At 40.6% G+C, this 13,729-nt stretch overlaps 1 protein-coding gene across 10 annotated transcripts in view; it reads left to right on the top strand.

The window, feature by feature from the left end:
- LOC130156627 (BEN domain-containing protein 5) overlaps positions 1-13,729 on the top strand; it is a 965,146-nt gene that overhangs the window by 609,019 nt on the left and 342,398 nt on the right. For 8 of the 10 annotated variants that reach the window (XM_056355193.1, XM_056355196.1, XM_056355194.1 and 5 more), the window contains one exon: positions 715-908. The exons of the other annotated variants lie outside the window; for them this stretch is intronic. In XM_056355193.1, coding sequence (XP_056211168.1) covers positions 715-875 — 161 coding nt within the window. In that variant the 3' untranslated portion in view covers positions 876-908. Of the gene's footprint in view, positions 1-714; positions 909-13,729 lie in introns of those variants that run through there. 10 annotated transcript variants of the gene reach the window in all.

Here is a 13,729-nt window from a genome sequence, read left to right on the forward strand (position 1 = left end):
ACTGAACTACAGGCTCCGTGAAGCAGAATTGTCTCAAATTTCGTTGCTCTCATTACTTTTTGCAGTTCTACTGTTGCTGGCTTTTGTATTCCAGTTAAGTTCACAAAGTGTATTGTGCAAACACGGAAGAAGGTGGCTCTTGCTCTGAATAATCCACTAATAAAAGCGAAATATACCCAGGGACAGGGTGTCCCGTAAAGACACAATGTGCGTTGAACAGTTTTAAAAACTAAAATAAATCAGTTAATGAATTCTAGTGGTTACTGCTTCTCTTCCTAACCATTACCATTTATTTACAGTCTTGAAGGTGTGCAGGTAGGAATGACTCACAGGGAACTGCAGATAACAATAGTTCTGGTGGGACCATTCACCTGGGAAAAGATTCTAAATATGCAGTGGAGATATGGACAAGAGTTAGGCAGCCAAGACTGGCACTGTAAAAGGTTGGGTTTAGCCTTGTTTCTGTATAAAAAGCCTATTAATGTAGTCACAGCATAACTGGAAGTTGGTCATGCCAAAGATTCAAGCCTGGTAAAAAAATCTTGATTTTAACAAGATAGGCAGTGGATCAATGAAAGCTTCTGTTGTCTTGCAACAGATACACACAGTGCTTACTCAGTGCTGTCTGTATCTTGAGTAGTTAGCCCAGCACAGGGCTATATTCTTTTCTAAAAATATCCTAATGGCTCTTTCCTTTTTTTTTTTTCTCCCCAGAATGTTTGTATGATAGAATAGCACAAGAAACTGTGGATGAAACTGAAATTGCACAGAGACTCTCCAAAGTCAACAAGTACATCTGTGAAAAAATCATGGATATCAATAAATCATGTAAAAATGAAGAAAGGAGGGAAAGTGCAAAGTACAATTTGCAATAAATTTTGGATTTTTAATAAAGTCTTAGTGTTTTACTTAAGTGTTTTTTGATTTGTGTGGCATTTTTGCTGGTGGGAGAAGCTGACTTGAAGCATTACTTTCCTATAACGGATTCATTTTTTGAGTGGTTCTGTCAAAAGCCTTTCTATGGTGTAACCTGCTTTTAAACAATGTAAGATATATTGTAAGTCCACTCACAATGAAACAGTGAATTTTCAAAGGTTTTTCCAGTGAGTTGCAGTATGTTACCTGCAGTTCTGTATATAGGTTGTGATTTTGCAAACACCAACCCGTTTTGCCTACATTTTGTTTTATTGGAGTTAGTGGATCTAGGCTGCAGTAAACATCTGCTTAGAAAGAAGAACTGTAAAAAATCTACATTGCTATTGAAAAGGGGTTTATTGTATTTTACAAAGTGTTTTTTCTGAACTGAAATTTTAATCGTTTGTTTTTATAAATCTTTGTTTTGAACTCTTAACAATATATTTGGTCAAAACCACACAAAGAATGCTTCTTTTTCGCTTATTACCTTGTAGATAGGTCACCATTGCCATCGTAGTTTTTAAAAAACAAAACAAAACAAAAAAACGTAAAGAACCCAAAGCTGTAAGTTGAAAAATCATGATAATTTATTTTTAAAAATAAATAAATCTAAATGCAGTTCTTTTTCAGGCACCAAGGCACTTTGCAGATTTCTGGCTATGGTACAAAGCTCTTCAGTATGTCCGTATTACTGTTCTTGAAACACTATATTTTTAGTATATTTGTGTTTTCAAACAATTTAAAGATTACTGCACTATGGCAAGATTCTGTATAATAGAAATTTTAGTACCAGTTTATCTGAGTCCATAATTTAACAATGGGCACTATTAGCACAAATTTAAATTAAAAATAATTTTCTACATTGAAAGTCAGGCTTGTGATGCAAAGTTATAAGGAATAATTTGTTGTCTGAATTACTGTCTGTAAGTGAAAGAAAACAACCTGAAGTCTTGTTTCACGAAGGATTTTGAGAATAATGTTTATAGAGATAACTTGGGGCCTGGACTGATCAGTTTGGAGGATTTGTTGTATTAGTGATCTTAGTTGACCTTCCATTTATTTTACGCATGCAGATGTGATGATCTCCCTTTCAGACTGTCTGTTCCTGAGTATCAGTGTTTGTTTCTTCACTACCACTGCAATTCTGCTTCCTGTAATTTTGAAAGACCTACCATTTCTTATCGTCTTCCTGTAGCACTGGTATACCCTAACGTTAAGCCTGTTTCAGTGTCCTGTATGCATAGATGATTTGGAAAGGAGCAACGCAAGGAGTCTTTAAAGAGCTGGGGTGGATGGAAGAAAGGGGACGGGAGAGGAGGAGGTGTGCTAGAACTGCAGTGCCTGTTTTGGAAAAGATGGAAAAACCCACATCTCTTCCTGTACGCCACATGCACTTAAATAATGCCTTAATTCAGGGCATAAGTCTTTGTTTTATGCTGTCTAAAGTGCAATTTCATGATTGGCTTGTGCCAATCTAAGTATGCCGTGCTGCCAGACAGGTATGCCCTGCTCTTGCTGCTCGTGTCCCTGCATTCCCATCCCTTCCCTTCACCTGGCAGTTGTGATTGCGCAGGTGGATCAGATCTCACTGATTTCCAAGGTTCAGTTCATATGGGCTGGTGCCAAGAGGATGGAGCCAGGGACGGGAAGAGGAGGAGTGTCTTTTTATGGTGGCTCATGTGTGCCCTGAAATTGTGTTTAACAGCCTTGCTTGTCTCCTGTTAATCTCAAAGTGTTCTTAGGTAGTGTTTAATGAAGTGCATAAATGTTTATGCTTCCTAATTTGGGATGCTAAATAGCAAATTAGTGTTTATAATGCCAGTGCATGTATCCTTTTATTAATTAAAGAACAAAATGGAGATAACATTGAAGAAACACTGAAACAGCAAGTTCCCACTTTTCAAGCAGACTTGTAAACATACAGATTTTTTTTAAAGTGATGGTAGGGCAACCCACTAGTTTGGGGGGAAATGACCATGATTTCCTCAGTCTTTTACGGCTTTAGTACTAATGTGTTTTCATTGTAACAGATTCTTTAATGAGAAGATCGTGCTGCGCTTCTTAGAAGATAAGCCCATTTGAGGCAGAAACCTGGGAAAGCAAATTAGAATTTAATTAGAGTTAAAACTCTAGCCTGGCCCCCAAAATCAGAGATTCTAAGTCTTTCCGCAAAGCCAGTATTGTCTTTCTAAGGTTTCTTCTTGACAGACTTGTCCCGTCGGGTGGTAGTGCTGCATATTGCTGAAGAATTTAAATGCTCTCTTTGGGGAGGCTGCCTTGGAAGCCTTCATTCGTTTCTTCCTGGAGTTTCTATCAGGCCAGGTGCAAGCAGACAGTTTTCAGTGGAGTTCAACAGGAGTATTTGGGTGGCACAAAAAGGTTGGCTGAAGTATAAGCAGCGTTGTGGGGGGCTGATACTGTGTCCTTTGGACTGGGCAACTGGCATTTAATGTGAGCGTCACCTGAAGCTTTGGTGAGCTATGGTAAAGAGACAGGATGTATTAAAGGTAATATACCTCTTGTAACTTGAGCCAAATCCCTGGATTTCTGGAGATAAGTTTTTGCTGATGATAAGCCAGTTTTGCACACTGTAGTTGTAAGGCAATGTGTGGAGCACTCTGCAGTGGAGAGCAGGTATGGATAATGTCTCCACACATATTTGGTCATTACTCTTTGTCTTTTCTCTCCCCATGAACCCATATGAAGACCATAAAACTCTTGCCCGGTGTGCCTGTTTCAAGTAGGGAAATAGGCTGCAGTTGGTGCGTGTTCTGGCATTACCCAGGAAAACCACAAACTGATGGGGGATGCTTTTCTGCATTGAAATACCGCTGTATAAATTAGCTGTGAATTTCATTTCGCTCTGTTCTACTGCATTTATGGCCAGTGCTGTTCTTGTTGGTACATTAATTCTTCCGTAATTGTGCCTGCCTGTACGTACATAGTTTTGCTTTGTTTATAGTGTATCTGCCATGAATCTAGTATAGGAAACCTTGTGTGGGAGTAGCACCTACTAACATTTTCCTACTCTAGCTTAACTTCATGCCTGTACATCATGCAGAACAGGAGTTCTGACATAAAATGCAGTCGGTTTTATTACACCCTGTAATACGTCTCGTTTGCCATTCTAAGGTTTGTGCTGTTACTTCATACTGTAAACATGGATTTGTAAGTATCATCAGAAAAACACAGATATAAGAGGAACTGACTTTGTGTCCAGGGAGATCAATGCATACTATTTACTACTACTTTTTTTTTAATCAAAGAAGGAAGCTGGTTTTACTGTTGTATGAATAATCTGATCCTTTGTTGCCACACATTGCTGCTGTAATTTGTGATATTCATGACCTAATCCATATTAAAGTGCTTCTGGCACACTTGCAAGGAAGCAAGATTAGAGTTAACAAAAAGGGCTTTATTTTCTATTAATGATTTTATAAGGGAAATGAACTATTATATTAAAGGAGAGAATTCTACCAGAGATTTTAATAACTGAGTCAAGACGTCTAGCCACTCAATTAAAAAAAGAAAGTTAGTATTTGTTAGAGAGGAAAAAAAAAATTGTTAGGTTCTGCAGTTACAGAACAGGTTTGGATTTAGTGATGCTTTATAGGGATGGGAGATATTTTTTTTAATACAGTTAGACTAAAATTCTTAGTCATGTCAAAGTTGAACTGCTGAAGGAATTTCAGGTTGCATTTGGTTAGTGATTGAGCATGACTGTCAAAGAAGTCACAGTCTCCCCGTGGGAGGTCACTGCTTTGCGCCGTACCTTTGATGGTGTATCTGATAGATTACTACAATGCCGCGTTGTTGTCTTAAGTATAGATTATTGACCTCTTGAAAGTTGTAAGTAGCAATAGATTGAACTTTATTTTAGTGAACTTGTAAAAATAATTCAACTTCATACTTTCAGAATCTGTAGACTTTAAAAAAATAAAGCTAAGTGCAGGTCATTGTTAAAATAATACTATCTTGATGCAAAAACTCAAAGGAGTAAGAATGTTCTGAATTGGGAACATTCTGTATTCCCTGTAGCCTCACGGTGTGTTAGCTGTGTTCATAACTCTTGAGAAACCCGTATTTGGCCAGTTTCTGAAAGGGAAAGTGTGTGTCACATGGAGCTGATACTGAGGATTAATTCAATATTCCATCTTTTGGTGTGAGAGTGACCGCTCTTCAGAAAGATACAAAGGTGAAACTTGTGGTTCTTCAGAATGAGGTGGTAGTTTTCCCTATATGCTTGAAAATATTTGTCGTTTGGTGCATGTCTTTAGTCTAGGATTGATGAAGTCATAACATCAATTGCATGGACTTTATTGGTGTCATTTTTTTCATCATAACAGTGTGGAACTGTGAAGTGATTCGTACAACACTAAGGCAATAAAAATGTTATGAAGTGCAATCATTGCATGTTTCATGCTCAGTAGCTAATTTTTAATTTCACCATCTTGGACACTTTTTCATCCCCTCAGGCTTCCTAAATAGGAAAGGACAGTCATTTGGACTTGGAAAACAGGAACAGTGATTCAAAAAGGATTTAATTTACTTGGCTGTTCATTTGTTTTACTTCTGCAATTATTTCAGCTGTTTATGTTTGAGCAATAACTTTCATTCTGTGCATAGGACACTGACCTGTTCAGTCCTGCAGTGAAATCTCGATCCTGTGGTTGTGACATCATTTGTTACCATAAAGAGGAAAACACCTCACCTATGACATGAGACAAAGTTGCATCATGTCTGGATCAGAACAGAGGTGAAAGTGTGTCTGAGAGGAGGGGGAGAATCTGAGCCTAAATGATTTTTTTTTTTTTTCTGTGCTGCCTTCTGACTAGAAAATTTCTTTCTACAAAGGAAGTTTTCCTCTACGTTTAGCAGAACTGCAGCTTTGTGTTCCTTGTTTATTGATAGTAAAACCTTAACAGAACTAAACTCTTCATTAGTATATATGCTTAATGCATCTGGCTACCTACTTTCTTATTAAATTTCAGTCTTCAGTGATTTGCAATTAAACGAGTCACAGAAAACTTACTGAATGCCCAAGAGAGGGGCGGGCAGGGGGCGACTTAGCTTTTATTGTAGTGAAACAACTGCCAGAAGTCCTGTGAAATAATACGATAAGAAATTATACTTGTTTGTGCTTGTGTGTCCTTTATAGTTAGCATGAGCTTTCCTGCTTTTGGAGTGGAAAAAGGGTTTCATGGGACAGGCTGATCGTCAGAAGAACTGGCTGTGAACCCCTTCTGGTGTTCACCCTACCGAATGTGAAGGATGTACTGGGACAGCAACAGAGGGAATGTGTCTTGATAGTGCCATATCACGCTGGTACCAGCCCCTTCCACAGGGGGCTCAGATACACGAAAAAGCTTTCATGGGAGAGGTTCATATTCTTTCATACTCAAATATATCTTTAAAGTCTTCCCAAATGTTTATGTAGATCTTACTGAATTGTAGTTTATTTTTTAAAAAAAATGTATTTTCATGTGTTTTCCATTTTTCTTGCATTACAGGATAAAAGTTTTGCGGGAGACAGCCTTCTCCATGCTTAGGTTGGGATATTAGCTCAATGATACTTGAAAATAGACCATTTGGACATTTTGCATCTGTGAGCCAGGTGCACCATAGTCTTCCCTTTCCCTATGGAGTCCTCTGCAGGATTTATGGGGGTACCTTTATAGAATAATTCTCAAAATTAGCAGGATTGGGGGTAGATGGGGCAAAGCATCTGTCTCCAAGTTGATGTTCTGTTTTCATTTCTTGAAGAGTCAGATTATGAGAAACTAAAACTCATGAAAGTAGGATTTCTTTTTTTCCCTGCATTATCGGTTAAAATGCTTTGACGCTTGCTGGTTCTTTGCATTTGCAAGGATGCCTTCATCCTTCCAGAACCAATATGTGCTCTGAGTTCTGCATTTCACTCCGTATCTGTACACGAATAAGCAATTGAGGATGTAGAATTCTGGGGCTAAGCGTGGGTGAAGGTGATGTAGCATCACAACTCCTTGTGTAGGATAGGGTAAGACAATGTAGAGGGTTGTCTTTTTTTTTTTTTTAGGTATAGTCCCTTAAAGGCAACTCATCCAGCAAAGGTTATTTATTGCCCCCTTGGTAAATATGTGCAAATTGCACTCTGTGGCTTTCCTAAACTTAAAAAGTAACTGAGATCCGCTCAGCAGCAGCCCAGTGCGGAGGAGGGACCCTATGTCTGATGGTGCAGGAGGCCAAGGAGCAGGCTGTGGAGGGGTCACACAGGCCTTTTCACCTTCCCACAGAGAATTAATGTGTACAATTCAGATGAAGTCAGTAGCCAAACAGCAAAATCTCAAGCAGTTTGACTAGCAGTTAAGGTTTCAGTCAGTGAGAAGTTTTATTCATTAAGGAAGTCCAATCTTACATGCCAAGAATTTAACAAGTAGAATAATCGGTGTTTTCTTCTGCAGCCAGGGACCTCTTCTCACTTACACAGCTGTATGTTTACAGATTTATTGTACCATTATTCTGTATAAATCTGTCTATGCCATCTCAGTCCACAAATCAATAATTTCCCTGATGTTAGCCAGCCCTGCCTGTTTTCCTGGTCTTCCTTTTTCATTTCTGTTCCTTCTGCAAGTGGGAGGCAGTCTTCTGTGCTTGCCTTAAAGGTAAGGTTTCACAATCCCTGCCTCGCAAGTTGTCAGCGGGATTCTGAAGTGAAATACCTGCTTGTTATTCTTGGAGATAAGTGACACTGAGCGTTTCCGTAGGAGTTCTGGTCGTGCTGCTGTCACCGTAAGGCAAGCTTTGCAGTGCAGGGACGTCACAGAGCAGCATTTTCTCTTTCTTTTTTCTTGCTGTGCAAAGCACCGATTGTAGCAAAAAAAATTTTATAAGAAGCTCTCAAAGTGGCGAAATGGAATAAGTAGATGTCTCAGCAGTATCTCTTAAAAATGTTCGTTTCTTAAAGCAGAGGATCCCCTGTTTTTTCAGAGGCTCGGTGGCCTGGGCGTTCCCAGCCTAATTGCAGTGGCTGGGTTTGGGTTGCCATTTCCATTGGATAGGCAATGGGAAGCATTAAGCACTTTGGCAGATTATACGGACTTAGGACTTTAAATTGCCTTCTGGGGCTCTGTTTTTCCATTGACTGTACGAAAAACAGCCACCTGTTGATCTCGGGAAGAAAGAGCTATTTCAGAATTCCGGGATCTAAATACAGTCCTTGAGAAGGATGTTCTTAGCTGTCCGGTTATGCACCTAAAGATGGGAAGACTGGAGACTGTGGTGCGTGTGGTGGTGGGTCATTCAATGGGATGGTGTGGTCCCCTGCAGAGCACATCAGAAAGCTTTGCTTGGTTGCCTCTGTGAAGAAAATCCTTGGCTGTACCACAGCATGCCACTTAAAAAACCCAAGCAATCTTGAAAAAGCATCAAAGTGTTAAATCCATCTTTTCCTTTAGTGGTTTATTCAGGTGGGTAGCTACCCTCGCTGCTCAACTTGGGCCTTATTTCTACATGAATTTTTCTGGCTTAGACTTCTAATTCTTCGTTCTTGATTTCTCTGTCTTAATATCTTGCCTCAGTATTTCTCCACCTCAACATCTCAATAGACTGGGTATCTTCAGTCTTCTACTACCATGCTCATTTTCTAGGTTGTGACTCATTTTTGTAATATTTTTCCTTTACGTCTGCCCAAATTCATATTAGTTTTATGGAAGTACTTTCTATAGACAAGTTCTTGATATTCCCTTAAATCTCATATTTGGTTTAGTTAATGTGATGCCGTCTCGTGTTTTAGGATGCATGTCATTTTGTGTTAGAATGTCATATACGGTAGTTGTAATTTCAAGGTGTGGGGCAAACTTTAATTTGCCTCTGTAGGAAAAAACCTGATAATTTAGTTGATTCTTGACTGATTGATGTCCCAGCGTAATTCCCTTTTCACTGTATTATTAAGTATAGCTCTATCATTGAAATGTTGTTCTTAAAATGAGTATTTATCTCTTAACACTTTCCTTTTTGACTCGGTACCATACGTGTGCCAATGACAAGACAGAATGTGTTCTTCCTGCTTGCTGGACTGCCCAGTCACATACTCACCGCTCAGCTGGGCAGGTGGGTGACGGTGTCGAACCAGCCTGCAAAGAGCCACAGTTGAGCAGTTTCACAGAAAAGAGGACACTGAAGTAATGACACTTAGAAGAAATGGAAGCCACAGATATTTTGCTATTGTTAAATTTTGTACCATTGTCAAGATAGTTACAGTTTTCTTGGTTGATGATACCTATGAATTGCCAAAGGATGGTGGAGGTAGCTATTATCATCACACTGTTATATATGCTCAGAATAAGGCAGGCTATTCTTAGAGAGAGACATCATCTTTTGAGGAATTGCTTCATTCTGGAGCCTCCCACCAAATCCTGTAAAGGAATGAGACCTGGCAGGAGAAGAGGTTGCTATACATCAACCCTTGCCGTGTCTGCTTTGAGAAATTAAAGGTTGCTTTGGATAGGACTTACACATATTTTGTTTGACCATCCCTGCTAAATAATTAATATTCTCTGTTAACCTCAGAGACAAGATGAGGAACTGCCAACTTCCTCCACTGAGATGGTTTAATGAAAACTGTTCTTTGCCAGAATTTTGAAGGTCAAAACCAGCTTAAATATGTAAACAGAAATTACATCAAGGTAAAGCAAAAGAACTTGTAATTAATCTTTTTTTCAAGAAGTCCCCTCCTTCCTTTGAGAATTTCAAATAGTGTCAGACAAGGTTCTTCTAAATTTCCTTCATCGTCTCTCTGAAGATTCCCTGTTAATTAACTTAGTCATTTAAAAATGTTATGAAATCATGTTATTGGCTTCTTTCTGTTTGTAAAGGCATGAGGAAATTTGTGTACTGCACCTTTTGAAAAGTAATTAATGTTTCACTCTTTAATGCCTATTGATATTTCTGCATTTCCTATTGATTTGAAATTAATACCTCTGCCAATTTAAAGCTCGCTTGCCAGAATGGACAGTGCAGCATCGTTGAGCTGATCCAGTTAAAATGATGGCCCTCATCTGATGAGCTCAAGAAAAATATATTTGTAATATTTTGCCTACTCCAGGCTGCCGCCGCCTCTGAGGATGACCGAAAGTGGCCCTTTCCCACATGAGCTGGGAGGGGCTATGTAGGTTTTAACTAACTAGAAGCTTAATGACGGGAGGGGTAAGGTCAGAGCAGTTCAAGTGCATGTTGTAACACTGAGGGCAGAAACCAGATTTCCCTACAATCCCACCCTGATGCTGCAGTATTATTAAATGCTCTGGGCAAGGCCGTGGTGATGTTTTGCAGGGTCGTGGGTGGCGCAGAAGTCGCTCTCGTGTTCTCTCTGCTTACCTGACCCGATCTCTGTTCTGGAGGCCAGGTAGAACCTGTACCTGAGCTATTTCAACTTTGTGGTGCAAGACATTGCCAGTTTTCCATCCTCTTTGGGTGGGGAATTTGCTGCCTCATCATAGTCTGACCCATGGTGGGGTCCAAGAAGCGCTGCTGGATGCGCTGCCTGCGGCAGCTCGGCTGGCTTTGCTGGGGGAGGGCAATGCTGCTGGTCAAGAGGAGGACCACTGTGCCCTGCCAGCCTCCCACGCGCCACAGGGGACGCGAGCGTGTCACAGCTGACACGATCTGGGTGTCCTTCTGTGCCAGATTCTGTTTGGCTCTTCGGTACTTCCATGGTGTGTTATCTACCGCTGCGCTGTCAGCTTGCAGCATTTAAGACTCACCTTATGTGGTTAATATAGATGTTGATGGTGGTCAGATTGTTGTAACTGGTGTGGTGTTAGCAGCACGGGAGCCTGCAGCGGAGGCAGCCTGCGCCGTCCGGGCTGTGGGGCCAAGTGTGTGCGCTTACAGCTGGATATGTGCACTTACGGCTGGATACGTGCGCTTACAGCCAGGTGTGTGCACTTGCAGCTGGGTACGTGCGCTTACAGCCGGGTACGTGAGCTTACAGCTGGGTTTCTCCCGAGCTCATACTTTGTGAGAAGTTCCTCTAGCCCACTCCTCAGTGAACCTGCATGGCACTTTCTTTTCCTTGGACAAGGAATATACAGGCAGTTCTAAAAAAGTTGGGGATCTTTTATTGATGGCTAACAAATTTTTTCTGCTCTGGGAAATTAACTTTAGTGGAGGTTTTTTTTAGCAGAGGGATGTCTTGTTGGCCAGTATTGCCTCTACTCTGCATATGAGAATTACTTAATTGTACTGTCAGGTACCCCAAATGTAATTACTGGAAGAATCAGATACAGTATGATTAAAGGAATTCATATTTGTTATTCAAGGGTTTTCTCCTTATTAAATACTTGAGCAAAATTTCAGTAACCAATGACCTCTTTTGAGAAGTGACTCATTGCATTTTAAAAGCTTTATAACCAGTCATCGCTTCTTGTCAGCAACATGGAAGATGAATAGATGGTTCTTGCCGGCGATTTCCAGTCTCAGGGGAACTCCCTGTTCACTGCCTGTGGTGATGCTCAGCTGCATCACCGCTTTTAATTGCCTCCAGGCTCCTGCAGGACTTTGTGTGTCCCCTCTGGCATGACCTACATCCTTGCAGAACCATGAATCCCTTGGCACTGGTTAGTAGAGTCTGAGCTCAGGACAGAAAGTCCTGTTGTTGCTAATCCCTAGCTGTCTCCCAGTGCTGTAAGCTATGTGCCAATCTTTTTCCCATGTCCTTAAATTCATCTGGAGTTACTTTGCCTGTAGAAGGATACAAATTAATTTTCTATATTAAAGGCAGCGGTAGAAAATGTGAGTGCTGTCTTGAGCAGTTATGGATACTGGGTGTGTTATTGCACTGAAAACCAGAGAAGAATGTATTAAATGGAGCACAAGTACCTTATCAAATCAGAAATTCATACATCATAATGTATGTGTACTTTTTCCCTTGAAAGAGGGAATAAACAGTGAAGTGATGATTCCAGCTGTAGCCTGAACTGCATTGCTGCAAGCCAAACCAAAGACAAGTGTGTCCATGTGCCAGATCATTCAGTTTAATTTGGAAAGCTTAGATTAATGGGGGAAGAAGAAGACATTTGGGGTGAATTAGAGTAAACACTACAGTCTGTTATGGAAAGGAAACGTTTATACAATACAAGATCAACTTGTTAATTTTGGGTGGTATAGCTCTTCTCCAAGAACGCCTGTTCCACTGTCCTGTGGTGTTGAAGCTGTGTGGACCTGCTGCTGGACTGTGTCGCACAGGACTGGAGTTTCTGTTCTGTGCTGTTGAAGGCCCAATGTTATGCAGGTGCATCAGGTCCTATTTTGCTCCTACATCTGATGGTGGATAAGCCTAGAACATTGCTCTTGAGGACTTGGTTATTTTATTCCCCTCTCCGTCTTGTAGTTAGAATTTACTTGTGAGCAGTACACGTCTATTTGTTCTTGAGCAAATCTTGCTGCCAAATTTTAGCAGGGTTTTTTTTCTGTCTTTGAAGATTTTATGAGAGTTCATATCCACTCTACCTTTGCTACACTGAACTATCTTTTAAATTTCACTTGGGAAATACGCTCACTGATTCATCTGCTCTTATCCCAGTCAGCTTCTTCTGTTCTTGTCTGATCTTTATTGATCAGTGATGCTTTGTGCTGAAGTTTTTCTGGGGTGGTAGCAGTACGTTATACAGTGACGTTATCTTTCTAGAAGTGCCTTCCTCTAGAAATATCTTCTGTGTTTTTCATGGCTTTGTCATGCTGAGGGCTCATAATTCATCGGTAGTTAATGGCTCTGCTGAGGTTATCCTTCGAGTTCCCAGTGTACACCAGACTTCCTATCAGTCTGTAGGAACTTGTATTTGAGCTGTCAAACTTAATCTCACCTCCATTATTAAACTTCTGAAAGTCATCTTGAGGGATCTTTTCTTCCCTTCTGGTATTTCTCCGCTGCTGTGTCATGCTGATGCTGCCTTCCACTACAGTGCCATTAGTAGATGCCTCTAGGGTCTATGCTTAACCAGTGCTTATATGTAAACTGGGTTTGCTTTTATGTAGATTTGTACCTATTCTAAAACTGTTTCCAAACATTTAATGATGCTTCAGATTGTCTGAGCAGGGCAAGTAGTTTTCCTAGCAGTAAATGCCTGATAACGCTCAGAAACAGGGAGCTGGCGACTTGTTCAGCATCACACCTTAAGTCAGAAAAGAGCGCCGACGCCATAAGCCCAAGCCCTCTGCTCTCCAAGGCAAATAACATTGTGTGCTTTTTATTGGGAGGCTATCCAAAGACTGTTAGAAAGTGTGCTGTGTGTCAGTGCAAACTTGAGGCTGGGATCTGGAAAGTCATCTGGAAGAGAAACTTAATGGGATTTTATCTGGAAGATAAATTTAAAGATGAGTAATGGCTCAGGTGAGCTGACGGTGCATAATGCCACACTCGCCTGTGTTTGATGTTTCAGTAGCACTTTTCTTGAGGACGTTCAGCAAGATTTGTTTGAAAGTTTCCAACTCTCGAACTGTACATGTAATATCTCTGAAAAAACCCTCAGATATCTGTGTTTCACCCCCAATTGTGTTTGCCATTGTTGTGTTCATTGTGCAGATTAATCTCGAAGCATGGAGTGATTGTGAGCATAAGTAATAATCCAGAGTGAAATCTCCTAAGTAACCAAGTTACAGGGAGTGCAGTCATGAAAAGACGAACACTAAGCTTTGCATCCGGCTGTGTAACATGGCACCTCCCTGGTAGTTTGGATTAGCATAATTTCCTCTGCTGCCTTGGCACCGCCTTGTCTTGCTTCATTTCTCCAGAATCCCAAACATCCCATGTTTCCACAGAAGTTGCCACTGCGGGATT

Source organism: Falco biarmicus, chromosome 11 (genome assembly GCF_023638135.1).
Source record: "Falco biarmicus isolate bFalBia1 chromosome 11, bFalBia1.pri, whole genome shotgun sequence".
Classification (NCBI taxonomy): Eukaryota; Metazoa; Chordata; class Aves; order Falconiformes; family Falconidae; genus Falco; species Falco biarmicus.